At 46.2% G+C, this 15,296-nt stretch overlaps 2 protein-coding genes across 2 annotated transcripts; one reads left to right on the top strand and one right to left on the bottom strand.

Moving 5' to 3' along the window:
• The first annotated feature begins 7,912 nt into the window (after positions 1–7,912).
• Positions 7,913–11,231, top strand: LOC125547081. The gene is made up of 4 exons (XM_048711101.1): positions 7,913–7,928; positions 8,876–9,519; positions 10,583–10,955; positions 11,067–11,231. The coding sequence occupies exons 1-4, from the start codon at positions 7,913–7,915 to the stop codon at positions 11,147–11,149; spliced, it is 1,116 nt and encodes a 371-aa protein (XP_048567058.1). The 3' UTR covers positions 11,150–11,231.
• A 28-nt stretch (positions 11,232–11,259) lies between these two features.
• On the bottom strand, positions 11,260–14,172 carry LOC125545586 (BTB/POZ and TAZ domain-containing protein 3). The gene is made up of 6 exons (XM_048709597.1): positions 14,013–14,172; positions 13,075–13,389; positions 12,840–12,970; positions 12,412–12,718; positions 11,869–12,182; positions 11,260–11,462 (listed from the first exon to the last, which is right to left on the bottom strand). The coding sequence occupies exons 2-6, from the start codon at positions 13,363–13,365 to the stop codon at positions 11,315–11,317; spliced, it is 1,191 nt and encodes a 396-aa protein (XP_048565554.1). The 5' UTR covers positions 13,366–13,389; positions 14,013–14,172; the 3' UTR covers positions 11,260–11,314.
• Between the last annotated feature and the right edge of the window lie 1,124 nt (positions 14,173–15,296).

The following is a 15,296-nucleotide window of genomic DNA, read 5'->3' as shown; positions in this document are numbered from 1 at the left end:
TCTAGGGAATTATTGCAACAGCGGTAAACTTTCTGTTTTCAAACAGGAACATGTATACTTGTAACATAGGCATAGTAAAGGCTATCAATGCCACTTTTATTAGAATAAAAGATGCAAAACATTGTTCTAAATAACAGCAAGCAAATCCTAACAAAATAAATTGACGCTCCAAGCAAAACACATATCATGTGGCGAATAAAAATATAGCTCCAAGTAAAGTTACCGATGAACGAAGACGAAAGAGGGGATGCCTTCCGGGGCATCCCCAAGCTTAGGCTCTTGGCTATCCTTGAATATTACCTTGGGGTGCCTTGGGAATCCCCAAGCTTAGGCTCTTTCCAATCCTTATTCCATAGTCCATCGAATCTTTACCCAAAACTTGAAAACTTCACAACACAAAACTTAACAGAAAACTCATAAGCTCTGTTAGCGAAAGAAAACAAAACACCACTTCAAGGTACTGTAATGCACTCATTCTTTATTTATATTGGTGTTAAACCTACTGTATTCCAACTTCTCTATGGTTTATAAACTATTTTACTAGCCATAGATTCAATCAAAATAAGTAAACAACACATGAAAAAACAGAACAGTCTGTAGTAATCTGGATCAAAAGTATACTTCTGGAACTCATAAAATTCTCAAATAAATTGCTGGACCTGAGGAATTTATCTATTAATCATCTAAAAAATAATTAAATAAATATCACTCTCCAAATAAAAATGGCAGCAATTCTCGTGAGCGCTAAAGTTTCTGTTTTTTTACAGCATGATCGCAAAGACTTCCCCCAAGTCTTCCCAAAGGTTCTACTTGGCACAAACACTAATTAAATGCATAAAACCACATATAAACAGAGCCTAGATGAATTATTTATTACTAAACAGGAGCAAAAAGTAAGGAACAAAAATAAAGTTGCGTTGCCTCCCAACAAGCGCAATCGTTTAACGCCCCTAGCTAGGCATGATGATTTCAATGATGCTCACATAAAGGATAAGAATTGAAACATAAAGAGAGCATCATGAAGAATATGACTAGCACATTTAAGCCTAACCCACTTCCTATGCATAGGGATTTTGTGAGCAAACAACTTATGGGAACAATAATCAACTAGCATAGGAAGGCAAAACAAGCATAACTTCGAAACTTTAAGCACATGGAGAGGAAACTTGATATTATTGCAATTCCTACAAGCATATATTCCTCCCTCATAATAATTTTCAGTAGCATCATGAATGAACTCAACAATATAACCAACACTTAAAGCATTCTTTTCATGATCTACAAGCATAGAAATTTTACTACTCTCCACATAAGCAAATTTCTTCTCATGAATAATAGTGGGAGCAAACTCAACAAAATAACTATCATGTGATTGATAATTAAGATCAAGATGACAAGTTTCATGGTTATCATTGTTCTTTAAAGCATACGTGTCATCAAAATAATCATCATAGATAGGAGACATGTTTTCATCATAATAAATTTGCTCATCAAAACTTGGGGGACAAAAAATATCATCTTCATCAAACATAGCTTCCCCAAGCTTGTGGCTTTGCATATAGTTAGCATCATGGATATTCAAGGAATTCATACTAACAACATTGCAATCATGCTTATCATTCAAATATTTAGTGCCAAACATTTTATAGATTTCTTCTTCTAGCACTTGAGCACAATTATCCTTTCCATCATACTCACGAAAGATATTAAAAAGGTGAAGTGTATGAGACAAACTCAATTCCATTTTTTATAGTTTTCTTTTATAAACTAAACTAGTGATAAAACAAGAAACTAAAAGACTCAATTGCAAGATCTAAAGATATACCTTCAAGCGCTAACCTCCCCGGCAACGGCGCCAGAAAAGAGCTTGATGTCTACTACACAACCTTCTTCTTGTAGACGTTGTTGGGCCTCCAAGTGCAGAGGTTTGTAGGACAGTAGCAAATTTCCCTCAAGTGGATGACCTAAGGTTTATCAATCCGTAGGAGGTGTAGGATGAAGATGGTCTCTCTCAAGCAACCCTGCAACCAAATAACAAAAAGTCTCTTGTGTCCCCAACACACCCAATACAATGGTAAATTGTATAGGTGCACTAGTTCGGCGAAGAGATGGTGATACAAGTGCAATATGGATGGTAGATAAAGGTATTTCTAATCTGAAATTATAAAAACAGTAAGGTAACTAATGATAAAAGTGAGCGTAAACGGTATTGCAATGTGTGGAAATAAGGCCTAGGGTTCATACTTTCGCTAGTGTAAGTTCCCTCAACAATAGTATCATAATTGGATCACATAACTATCCCTCAACATGCAACAAAGAATCACTCCAAAGTCACTAATAGCGGAGAACGAACGAAGAGATTATGGTAGGGTATGAAACCACCTCAAAGTTATTCTTTCCAATCAATCCGCTGGGCTATTCCTATAAGTGTCACAAACAGCCCTAGAGTTCGTACTAGAATAACACCTTAAGACACAAATCAATCAAAACCCTAATGTCACCTAGATACTCCAATGTCACCTCAAGTATCCGTGGGTATGATTATATGATATGCATCACACAATCTCAGATTCATCTATTCAACCAACACATAGGACCTCAAAGAGTGCCCCAAAGTTCCTACCGGAGAATCACGACGAAAACGTGTGCCAACCCCTATGCATAGGTTCATGGGAGGAACCCGCAAGTTGATCACCAAAACATAAATCAAGTGAATCACGTGGTATCCCATTGTCACCATAGATACGCACGGCAAGACATACATCAAGTGTTCTCAAATCTTTAAAGACTCAATCCAATAAGATAACTTCAAAGGGGAAACTCAATTCAATACAAGAGAGTAGAGGGGGGAGAAAACATCATAGGATCCAAATATAATAGCAAAGCTCGCGATACATCAAGATCGTATCACCTCAAGAACACAAGAGAGAGAGAGAGAGAGATCAAACACATAGCTACTGGTACATACCCTCAGCCCCGAGGGAGAACTACTCCCTCCTCGTCATGGAGAGCACCGGGATGATGAAGATGGCCACCGGAGAAGGATTGCCCCCTCCGGCAGGGTGCCGGAACGGGTCTAGATTTGTTTTCGGTGGCTACGGAGGCTTCTGGCGGCGGAACTCCCAATCTATTGTCTGTTCTGGAAGTTTTAGGATACGTAGGTATATATGGGTGAAAGAAGCACGTCGGTGGACCGAAGGGGGGGGCACGGGGCGGGGGGCGCCCTGGGGGGGGTGGGCGCGCCCCCACCCTCGTGGGCACCTCCCTTCTTTCTTGACGTGCACTCCAAACTTTTCCGGTAGCTTTCCTTCCAAAAATAACTTCTCCAGTTGATTTCGTTCCATTTCGACTTCGTTTTATATTCCTTTTCTTCGAAACACTGAAATAGGCAAAAAACAGCAAATCCGGGCTGGGACTCCGGTTAATAGGTTAGTCCCGAAAATAATATAAAAGTGGATAATAAAGCCCAATATTGTCTAAAATAGTAGATAATATATCATGGAGCAATCAAAAATTATAGATACGTTGGAGACGTATCACCATCCGATGTGTGCACCATCATCACATTCCCATCTGCATCTAGTTCGGTTCTTTTGCCCGATTTGTGCCATGTCATATGTCTGGCTGTCTCTTCGACCATGAAAAGACGTTGAAGTCTTGGTACGATTGGCATATATCGAAGAACATTAACGGGTATTTTGGTCTGCGTCTTCTCACCCATACCATTGTCTACCACAACATACCTGGAAGAATTGCAAATGGGACAATAGTTCAAGTCCTCATACTGAGGCCTAAATAAGACACATCCTTTCTCACAGGCATGTATCTTCTCATAGGGCATCTTAAGAGCACGGAGGATTTTGTCTGACTGGTACAGGTTTGGAGGTAGCACATGGCCTTTGGGTAGAAATCGTCCAAATACTATCATCATCGTGTCGTAGCATTCTCTGCCCAAGTTGAATTGAGCCTTCAAAGCCATTATTTGTGAGATGGCATCCAGCTGACAAAGCTCAGTGTTCTCGTGAAGAGGACATTTTGAGGACTCCAACATTTCAGTGAAGGCCTTTGCAGATTCCTCCATCTCCTCGTCCGAGTCCCGAGCATCGTCAAAGTCTTGCACCATGTTTGCGGTCCCGGTACCATGCTCGTCGGTGCGACGGCGAACCTCGGCTCTGGCACGTTGGGCAGACTCACCATGTAATGTCCAGACCGTGTAACCAGGCGTAAAACCAAACTTCTGCAGGTCTTTACTCATTTGAAGCTCGTCCCTCTTTTTATAGTTGTCGCAACGGGCACAGGGGCACCAGCTAAATTCCCGGCCATTTGCAAATGCGGCTCTAACAAACCCCTTGGTTTTTGTTAACCATTCCTCGGTCCAAACTTTCTGACTAGTGTAACCGGTGTACATCCATGCACGATCACTCACATTGATTTCCTACTGGACACACAAGAAATATATACATAATTAAGCAAACCATATCCATCAGTTAATGGAGTTTGTCAGTTTTATTACGTCCATGCAACCTACACGCTAATAGGTAAAGATAGGTCCTAATCCCACCCGAGTATGTGTAGACCAGGTTCGTTTTCCCATGCTCTACTCTGGATCTGATGCAAAATTTCGGCAGCACCTCCCCGCTGTTCTCCTGATACACGTCTCGGCAATAAGCAGAGATAATGTGTACCCGGAGAACAACAGGGAGGCACTGACGAAATTCTGCATCAGATCCGGAGCTAAGCATATGGGAAAACGAACCCAATCTACACATACTCGGGTTGTCCATGGATAACGTTGGACAATTCGAAAGAATCATGATTATAAATATGCAAATGCATGCATATTTATAGATGTAACCCTTTCGAATGGGAGACGCATAGTGGTTACGCATACTGATGATTGACACCTATAGCTAGCAAGTTTCATCGGGAGATGTCATTTGTGCTCACCAACAAACGCAGGGGCGGAGCTCGTCGAACACTAGACCCTCGTAGCGACGAAATAACTGCACATTTATATCCAAAGATGAGTAACATAGCGACCCCCTAACCCGCTCGTCCCCGGGTAAACTAAATAGCAACTACCATCGGTGCAACTTACATGAGGCTGTCGGCGTTGAACACTAGATCCACATCCCACAAGTGAAGCCGGTGCCCGGCGTCCCGCAACAATAGTTCTGGTGGCCGATGACGGTCGAACACCTTGGCGAATTTGTCTGGCAGCCTCTGCGACGAGGATTAAACCCAAGTTTTGAAATTTCAAACAACCAAACCGACTTGAGTCAGTTTGGGTGTTTCAAATTTCAACACTTGCCTTTTAATCGTCATCGCAGAGGCTGCCAGACAAATTCGCAATGGTGTTCGACCGCCATCGACGCTGAGAACAGTTGCTTTGGGACGCCGAATGTCGGCGTCACTTGTGGGACGTGGATGTAGTATTCGACACCGACGGCCACATGTACCTCGCACCGACGATACTTGCTATTTAGGGTTCCATCGACACCGAGGAACCCCCTACCCCGCTCGTCCCGGGCGCCCTCTTTTCCTACTTCTTTTTTTCATCTTCAACTTCTACTTATTTTTTTTCATCTTCTTCTTCTACTACTACTTATTGTTCTTTTTTATTCTTCTTCTTCCTCTTCTTCTTTTTTCTTTTTTTCATCTTTCTTGATTATTCTTAAAAACAGGAAAAAAACCTAAACAAAACTATAAACTAAATGTAACCTAAAATAAACTAAATTAACCTAAACTAACCTAAACTAAACTAAATAAACTAAACTAACCTAAACTAAACAAATATAAACTAAATCTAAAAAAACAGAAGAAAAAACTCACCACGATGAAGGGCAGGGCGGCGGCAGGGCAGGGCCAGGCGGTGCGGCCAGGTGGTGCGGTGCGGCCGGGCGGCGGCAGCTCGGGACGGGGGCGGGGCGGTGCGGGGCGACCGGCGACTCGGGACGGGGGCGGCGCGGCCGGGCGGCGGCTCGGCTAGGCGAGGCGGGCGGCGGCACGGCGTGGCCGGGCGGCGGCAGGGGTGAGGGGTCGGGGCGGCTCGGGCAGGGAGAGAGAGGGAATGGACAGATTGGGCGCGGGCACGGCCCCTTATCTGCTAGGTCACAGCTCTTTGCCGTCTGCTAGTAGACGACAAAGAGCGTACCTAGTGGGGTGGGGCCGGGGGAAACGGGCGAACTAACGGCCACCTTCTTTGCCGTCAGCCAGCAGACGGCAAAGAAGATGGCCGTTAGTTCGCCCCGGTACGCCCGCCACCCACCCTCTTTGCCGTCAGCTAGCGGACGTCAAAGATATGCTGATGGCAAAGCCATGCTTTGCCGCCCGCTGTCTCTTTGTCGTCAGTTTTCCGGTGGCTGATGGCAAAGCCTTTCTTTGTCGTCAGCTAGCGGACGGCAAAGAAGTGGCTGACGACAAAGAAGTGGATTCCAGTAGTGTCCTATGGCGGCGGAGGGGCGGGAGCCCCTCCGAGATTGGATCTGCCTCTCTATTCTCTTCTGTTTTGCATTCTCAGATCTGGCTGAAAATCATTTCTTATATTCCCGGAGATCTGTAACTCCGGTTGCGCTGAGATTTTAACATGATTTTTTTCGGATATAAGCTTCCTTGCGCCCGATGTAGAGCTCCAACCAACGTACGAGGTGGGCACAACCCACCACCACGCGCCTGGCTCAGGGGTGGTGCGCTGGTGTCTTGTGCCCTGTGTGGGCCTCCGTTTGCGGTGATTCCAACTCCCAAAAGTCACATATATTCCAAAATAATTCTCCGTAAAATTTTATTGCATTTGGGCTTCGTTTGATATGGATATTCTGCGGTACAAAAAACATGCAAAAAAACAGGAACTTGCACTGGGCACTGGATCAATAGGTTAGTCCAATAAATCATATAAAAAGTTGCCAAAAGTATGTAAAAGTTATATAATATTGGCGTGAAACAATCAAAAATTATAGATACGATGGAGACGTATCAAGACATGACCGAGACACATCTTTGGTCAATAACCAATAGCAGAACCTGGATGCTCATATTGGCTCCTACATATTCTACGAAGATGTTTATCGGTCAAACCGCATAACAACATACGTTGTTCCCTTTGTCATCGGTATGTTACTTGTCTGAGATTCGATCATCGGTATCATCATACCTAGTTCAATCTCGTCACCGGCAAGTCTCTTTACTCGTTCCGTAATGCATCATCCCGTAACTAACTCATTAGTCACATTGCTTGCAAGGCTCATAGTGATGTGCATAACCGAGAGGGCTCAGAGATACCTCTCCGATATACGGAGTGACAAATCCTAATCTTGATCTATGCCAACTCAACAAACACTATCGGGGACACCTGTAGAGCATCTTTATAATCACCCAGTTATGTTGTGACGTTTGATAGCACACAAGGTGTTCCTCCGGTATTCGGGAGTTGCATAAGCTCATAGTCAGAGGAACATGTATAAGTCATGAAGAAAGCAATAGCAATAAAACTTAACGATCATAATGCTAAGCTAACGGATGGGTCTTGTCCATCACATCATTCTTTAATGATGTGATCCCGTTCATCAAATGACAACACATGTCTATGGTTAGGAAACTTAACTATCTTTGATTAACGAGTTAGTCAAGTAGAGACATACTAGGGACACTCTGTTTGTCTATGTATTCACACATGTACTATGTTTCCGGTTAATACAATTCTAGCATGAATAATAAACATTTATCATGATATAAGAAAATATAAATAACAACTTTATTATTACCTCTAGGACATATTTCCTTCACTCTATGGGCATGCCATCAGGACCGGCAACCCTATTATGTTTCATAGAAAAAACAGCAAGCTTAATCTCATCTGGAGAAACAAGCTATCAACTTGCTCTTGTCATCACTATCCAAAACAACAGGAACAAGAATGCTCAAAGAAACAGGTAATAGGTCTACTGGACCAAACAACTTCTTGTAAAAATTAGTGGCATAATCAAGCAGCTTATCATTCCTTTGAATAATCCCTTCCTCCTAAACAAATCTATTTTTTTGCTCTTACGCTTTCTACCACTAGCTTTAATCATAAGATACCTACTGATATTATCGTCTTCCCTAATGTCCCTCTCTTTAGAGGGTTGGTACCATTTAATCTCTTCCTCTTGAAGCAATTTATTCAAGTTATGTTGTAAAGCATCTCTTAACTCATAGTCAGCAATGGAGAATCCAGTTTGCTCACATCTTTTATCAATATTATCTAGCTGAGTAATTAAGCCATTTCTACTTTTCTTATACATCCCTTCAACATTGAGATTCCAGCCCTTCAGGTACATAGGAGTGTAAATGCTACAAAAGATAAATCATCTGAAATGCTTAATGCATATGATCAGTCCGCAAAAGCATTGTCATCAACCACCAAAACCACTAAAGGTGAAATATGAGGCTTTCCGCCCATTGTTGGCATTGAAGACGGGGCGCCGACTGGAGTGCAGCGGTGGTGGCAGCCCGCTATGGACCGATGTCGGATTCTGGCGTGCTTGTCTTTGCGGGATCTAACCGCCGTCCATCCATCATCGTCACCCGAAGAGGAAGGCCGCACGCTAGGAGAGGGCACTACCATGACGAATGAGCGAAACAACACATTACACACGGTCAAACTTCTGTGATTTGTATCTGCTCCCTCCGTTCGGAATTACTTGTCTCGGGTATGGATGTATCTAGAACTATAGTAATTCCGAACGGAGGGAGTAGATATCAAATTATATGCACAATATAGTTTTGACATCTATTAGCTCAGCCAAGCTTTACTCATCAACAGATAGCACGGAGAGTGCAAAAACAATGCAGTCAGTCTACAAAACGCCTCCCAAACTGAAAACGCATCCTAGCTGAGAGCCCACAACCCCCGAGTCGCATCAAGCCCTCACCGAAAAACCGCACACCGCCCTTCCCCAAATCGCGCCCGTCTGCCGTGTGCCGCTTCTCGCCGTCGGAGGCGATGGAAGGCGATGCGAGCAAGCCGCTGCTCGCACCCTCGACCACCTCCGACGACATCCCCGACGAACGGGCGCGCCGGGACTTGCCTCGTGGTGCTCCTCCGACGACCAAGGAGCATCCGGCCTTCTCCTCCTCCCCTTCGCCGCCGCCTGCCGCGGCCGCGGGCACCCGGCCTTCTCCTCCTCGCCTTCGCCGCCGCCTCCCGCGGGCATCCCCGACCCCGAGGCCGCCTTATCCTCCTCCGAGCTTTCGGCGCCGACTGCCGACCCCGAGGACCCGAGCAGCGCCAAGAATTCTCCGGCGGGGCCCACACCGACGCCCTCCTCCCTCCCGCCAGCAGATCCCCAGGCTCGCGTGGCCGCGGGCGACGGGTCATCGTCTTCCGCGAGACATTGGTGGAACTTCTCTGGCAGGGTGCGACCAAGGGGGCCGTCGCAGTCGCACCTTCCCGTCTTGGTTCACGGCGCTCAACTTCCCGTCCCCGCCCCGCGTCGCAGCATCCACGAGTCCATTCAGGCGCTCCGTCGCCAGGGACCAAGGGTATTAATTATCTTTTCTCACTTTGTGCTTTGCTCCACTAGTATTGCAATCTTGAATGCTGTTTTTCCTACTGTTCTGAAGCGTGATTCAGCACCCTGCTTGTCTGTTCTGAATCAGAAAATATTGGGTGTTCCTGACTGTGAAAGATTCTATGATCTTTTGGGATCTTATTGCCCTTCTGTGAAAGGATGCATTACATCTTGGCCCTGACTCGTAAAAGAAGTTTAGTACCCTGATGTCTCAGTGAGTAATTAGTGGTATATAACTTACGCGCAACGCAAGATTCTTCACTAGTGGGTGATGGATGAGATGGTCTCTTGTTTATCTTTTCCCTGTACACATAATCTTCCAGTAAACCCTGCATTACCGCTATCTGTTTTTATCTTGTTCGTTTCGGGAATCTAGATGTGCTTTAGCACAACTGTTATACATATGGCCTCAAAGCAGGCAAAAGTTAAAGAAAAAGAGCTCTAGCTAGTTCAAAATTGTTTTTTCTGGGCATTGATCAAGAGAAAGGAGAGGAATAAAAAACAATTTAACCCTTGTACATTTATGACTTAATTTGCTAGCAGGCTGCTTGCAGCCCGCAGAGTTTCTAGTAAAACTGTGTATATATACTGCTAAAAAATGCTGCTGCATTCTGGATGCTGATTGGGATAAGAGTGGCAGCAGCAGGGGCGCTGCATGCATCTGCATGGACACATGATATTTCACTGGAAAATGGCTGATGGCTGTGCATGGCTCATTTGATGCCATCCAGGGTTTGTTCATCTTAAAGTAGAAGAGACCTGGTTTCTGTCTCAATGTTTAGTTTCTTCTCTTATGTTGCTTGTGGCCACTACTGTTTTTTTTTAATCTGTAAGCTATTAAGTTACTTGCTGTTTACTACAGTACCCAGATTGCATGGTTTCTGTTCTTAGAGAGTAGTTAGTTGAGCTGAAAGCAGTACTATCGATATCTTAACTCTCCCTTTGCTTTATATCATTGGTTGGTATTGCTTTCGGTCTTTGACAGAATTTGATATGGTATGTGGCATAACAGTAATGTTTTCGCTATTGTGCAGCTTGACTCAGTTGGCGTTGAGAAGGTGATCGGCCTATTTGGTTTCTCCCTATTCGGATCCCTTTCCCTCTTGCCCTCCACCGCAGAGCGCGCCGCGAGCAAAGATAACTTGACAGGCACACAGAGGGTCATCCTCGTGCTGAGCTTCGCTTTGATCTGGGTGCTGGCTAGCGTGGGGCTCTTATGTGGACTGCACGGCAAGTCCAACTTCGAGCAGGCGGTATGCAGGCTCACTGCTCGCCTAGGGATTCTTGGACTGACACTACTAGTGGTTCTCCACCTCACATGGATGCTCCCGACCGGCACCTTTGCCACTCTGCTTCTACGTCTTCATGATCGCCGCTGTCATACTTCACTTAGTGTCATGGGTAACGGTAAATGATTCTTCTCTGCTCCATAGTAATCATCGATATGCTGGCTGACTACTCGCCTAGGTACTCTTGCGCTAACACATGAATATTAACACGTTTCCACTGGAATTGCAGAGCTGCCTAGTTGGCGAGGACAAGATCGAGGAGATTGCAGCAACAGAGCAGCGGTAGGCGAGGTCAGTAAAAGCGCATGTTAACCACCTCCCATGTGCAAGCTAGAGTGCAAGCCCCCTGCCAGCATAGTCGTCGACCATGGCAAAAGCACCTTCTGCATTCGCCATCATCTGTAACTCAACTCAAACCTAGATGATACACACCTGTACTTACTGTCAGTGCTCACGTTATTACTGTCGAACTACACGTCAAGCTCCAATTGGCTTGAGGGGTGAGATTTTTCTCGCTTTTAGGACGGAATCAATTGTTCCTTTACTCCCTAGGACCTTACACACCAATAGGACCCATTTGAGTTCTTCTTTCTTGCTCCGATGCCGCATTTTATCCTTAAAATGCCTGCAACATGTACAAATAGTATACCAATGAAGTGAATACAACAGAAATGCTGAAGAAGTGGCATGGTATGCGTACAGCAGTAAATTTCCTATTGCGGTCAATTGAGTTCAATTTCCTTTGTGGAACATATGGTGGGCGAGTGAGGAAGGCAACTAGAAATCTGGTGTGTTCTTCTTCCTGGTCTTCTGAATTTTAACTGCTATATTTGTCTGTCTGGTAAGTCCAGCTACCTTCAGTTTATGGAGATGAAGCTAGGAGGGGGTGCCCCATTTGGAAAATGGGGACTAAAAATATATTCTGAGATGCTATGAAAGCAAACATCTGTTGTACTACGTAGTAGTATTAACCTAAAAAACTTGTGTGTCTGAATGAAATGATCCTGGCCAACAAAGACAAGAGACCTCACCTGCATAGAGGAACCCTGCAGGTGCCCGGTGTAGAACACATTCGCGAATGCAGCTCAAGAAGCTGCCACATACGCTTGCAGTTGGAGCAGCCACGCGGAACACGCATTTTGCATGCCGAGAAATGGCGCACCAGCAACTCGATGCCCTTGCAGGCAGGAAACTTGCAAACAACCTGACTGCCCTTCAGTTTCTGATCCCAGGGGCCAATCGTCCTACAACCGTCTCTGCAGATATGAACAAGAGCTTCCATAGCTTCATACAGCTGAAGATAAACCTTCTTTTCCTCCATCCTTTTAGCTCTTTCTTGCCTTCTCTGCATCAAATTCAGTTGTGAGAATGATGAGTATGAACCATGACAATATGTAGATGTGCAGCTATAAAAATTTCTGACAGCGGGTATAAGCATGCTAAGTGTGTGCGTCATGTGGAAGATCATACACATAACAATATAGATAGACGAGTAATTCGAACAACTGAGATGTTGCGAGGTGGAGTAACTAGTGATTAAGCCATTTTAGGATGCTCTGTTTCAGAGAACTCACTGTGTCCACTTCAACAAGAAACTCAAGAAGCTCTTGCTCCAGGCTCGGGTTGGCCCGTCTCATGACTTTCCACCCTTCTGACAGAGAGATGGTCTTGAAATCTCCAGTGATCATGCGAGTACACATGAGCGAGAGCCTTGGCGCGTCACAGAGTCTAGCCAGTTGTAGAACGTCCACCACGTTATCAGGAGCAAGAAAAAACCTCTCGAGCTGGTCGGTGCAGACGATCTTCAGCGATGGTACCGAGAAAACATGAGAGAGTACGAGCAAATGGAGGGCATATTTCTTCATCTCATCCTGCTCAAAGCTTCACCAGAGAGAAACGGCATGAATGTCAAGGCTAGACTGTGTGAGTCAAAGAAGACCATACTGAAAACTCCGAAGAAACATAAACATTCAGGCATGAAGAATACAGTCCACATTCATACCGTGAAGAATACAGAAACCTGATGAAGACACGGGCTGCTTCAGATGGGACACCAGAAATCAGGATGTTTCTGAAACCATCTTCCACTCTAGCTTCTTCCAACATACTTCTTAGAACGGGAGATCTGATGCCCTGTAAAAGACGTGATCAAGATCTTCTTACATAAGATTAAAACCTGCCTCTGTTCTAATGAATGTGAGGCAGTTACAGGAAGGGAATCAGAAAACTGCACTCACAAGAATGCAGGAATGCGATAAAATCTCGCTTCCATCATCCGTCGATACGCGGACATCGGCTTGATATCCTTCCAAGAAAAGCCTGTTCCAGCAGTCCCGGACCTCCTTAGGGACATCATGAACACAACGAGCCTCTTTTGCATTCCTGGAACTTCTCTGCTTGCCATAAGAAGTTCGAGGTAATGGAGGTGGATCTGGCACGACTCTGGTGCCCGCCAAGGTACCGCAGTCGTAGACATCGAACGTGCTGTCGAAGAAGAGCTGTGAGGAGCTTGACTCCAGGGGCGCCATCAAGGTGTGCCTCCTGCTTTGACCCTGCAAGTCCAAATGATCAAGAGAGAAGAGAGCTGAAACCACAACCTACTCGAGTTTTTGTAGTACCCATACGGCAGCGCAAGTAGTACTTTCCTTGAAGGAAGGTTCAGGAAGAAGTTGTAATAAATAGATGGAAGAACCCAAAGGCATAACGTAAGGCAAGTGATTCACTGTTAATTACTCGATATCTTGGGCAAATAATAAATTAATTAATTAATGAGTACTGTATTTCTGAAGTTACTTCATACTACTAGTAATAAGTAATAGTGGGTTCAAGGAAAAGATGCACATAATTACATCCATGTTGTTTTTTTCCTGAACTCTGAGGGAAATTGTAAGAATTTGCTGCCCGGAAGAACATCACAAATGCCATAAACCAGGGAATCAGACTATTTCTGAACTCTGAGGCGTTCCATGAGACTTCCACTCCCCAGCAAATTTCTAAACGGCTCTCAAATTTTGAGCTTATCAAATGATTCTCAGCTCAGATATTCTTCAGCTCCTCAGTGAAGAAGAGCTATGGCTCCCAGGTCCTTTGGACCATCAGAGAGGGGAAACCGACGGGGAAGAAGAGAGACTCGAGAGGGGACTTGGACTGGAGCAAATCGCAGCTGCGTGCTCACCTGAGATCGTGCTCGAGTGGTCGGAGTCGCCGGAGTCTCTGTAAAAGCGACGACGGGAAGAGAAAGAAGCTGGGCTGCAGCACCACCACCGTCCCTTCAGTCTCCACTCTCGAAAGCTTTTGAAGCCTGCTTGGCTACCTTCCTGCTTGGCCACACGCCCACGCAGGCTGGGGGGAGGGGGCCACGTGCTGTGTGTGGCTGACACGAGTCCCCCACCAGAAGGCCCGGCCCCGCATGTCACTGCCACGAGGCAGGTGCGTCTTCGGTGCCCGCCACGGCTGTGAAGCGACGAGAGGGCAAAAGGTAGGACGGAGGTGACTCACACATATGTCCTCACGTGGAAAGGACGCGCCGCCCGGGCCAGTAGGATCGCGCCACGTGGCCACACGCCGGCGCCGCCCGCAGAACGGACGACGCACACTTTCTCACTGCGCGGTGGCCCCAGTGTATGTAGCACATTTGTGTGTACTACGTGCCCACTGCCTCCGGAAAAGCAGACCTGGAAGGTGGGCCGGCCGGTGCCGTCCGCCCGTGTGGCGGTGGCCCCGCGCCCCGCGCCCCGCGGGTATGGATACGGAGGCCTACTTGTTTGTCCAAGTGGGAGGGAGAGAAAAGAGAAAGGTGTGGCCTGGCTCGGCCCAGCTCGCCGCCCCTCGTCCGTCCGTGCGTGCGTGCGTGCACGGCGGATGAACAGCTACCGATGAATAAACGGCCCTCGGATCTGCAGCAGCAGCAGCAGCAAACGCGCGTCAGTCAGTCAAAACGATGCATTATCCTATCCTATCGTCGCAGCAGTGGAAGAAGAAAAATACGTAATTCTGGGCGTTACCAGTTGTCCCTGTGGAGATCCCGGACATACGTACGTCTCCTTTTGTATCTTCCGCGCGGGACGGGGACCCTCCCCCCTTGTCCCGTTCCGGAGCCAGAGGATTCCAGCGGGCGGCGAACCAGGCAGCCGTTTCGGCGGCGAGTTGAATCGAATCACACGCACGGCACGGCGCGGCTGCCATCACCCGCGACACACGCAGCGACAGCGACGGGCGGGTTATGTGCAGACGCCGAGGCGAACCGCTTGCTTGCCGGCGAGTGGAGAAAACAGAGGGTTCCCAACATTCCAAAAAAGACAGAACGGAAGAAGAGAGGGTCACAGGGCTTTCACGTGTCAAAAGCTTCAGAAGGAAGATTACATACACACATTTCCTTCGGTCGACGGGCCACGGAGGCAGGCGTTCTCACCAAAAAAATAGGTTCATTCGTCGTCGGGTTCCGCTTCCTCAGCTTGTG

The sequence above is a fragment of the Triticum urartu genome, chromosome 3 (genome assembly GCF_003073215.2).
Source record: "Triticum urartu cultivar G1812 chromosome 3, Tu2.1, whole genome shotgun sequence".
Taxonomy (NCBI): domain Eukaryota; kingdom Viridiplantae; phylum Streptophyta; class Magnoliopsida; order Poales; family Poaceae; genus Triticum; species Triticum urartu.
The sequence above is the reverse complement of the archived record's forward strand: the minus strand, read 5'-3'. Positions and strand labels throughout refer to the sequence as shown.

Bases quoted from the DNA above. Each gene is read 5' to 3' on its own strand.
- LOC125547081 (XM_048711101.1), top strand. The intron at 9,520-10,582 runs GTATTAATTATC...GCTATTGTGCAG, and splicing joins TCCGTCGCCAGGGACCAAGG to CTTGACTCAGTTGGCGTTGA. The intron at 10,956-11,066 runs GTAAATGATTCT...CTGGAATTGCAG, and splicing joins ACTTAGTGTCATGGGTAACG to AGCTGCCTAGTTGGCGAGGA.
- LOC125545586 (XM_048709597.1), bottom strand. From the start codon at position 13,365: ATGGCGCCCCTGGAGTCAAGCTCCTCACAGCTCTTCTTCGACAGCACG. The intron at 12,971-13,074 runs GTGAGTGCAGTT...CGTCTTTTACAG, and splicing joins TATCGCATTCCTGCATTCTT to GGCATCAGATCTCCCGTTCT. The intron at 12,719-12,839 runs GTATGAATGTGG...TCTCTGGTGAAG, and splicing joins AGGTTTCTGTATTCTTCACG to CTTTGAGCAGGATGAGATGA.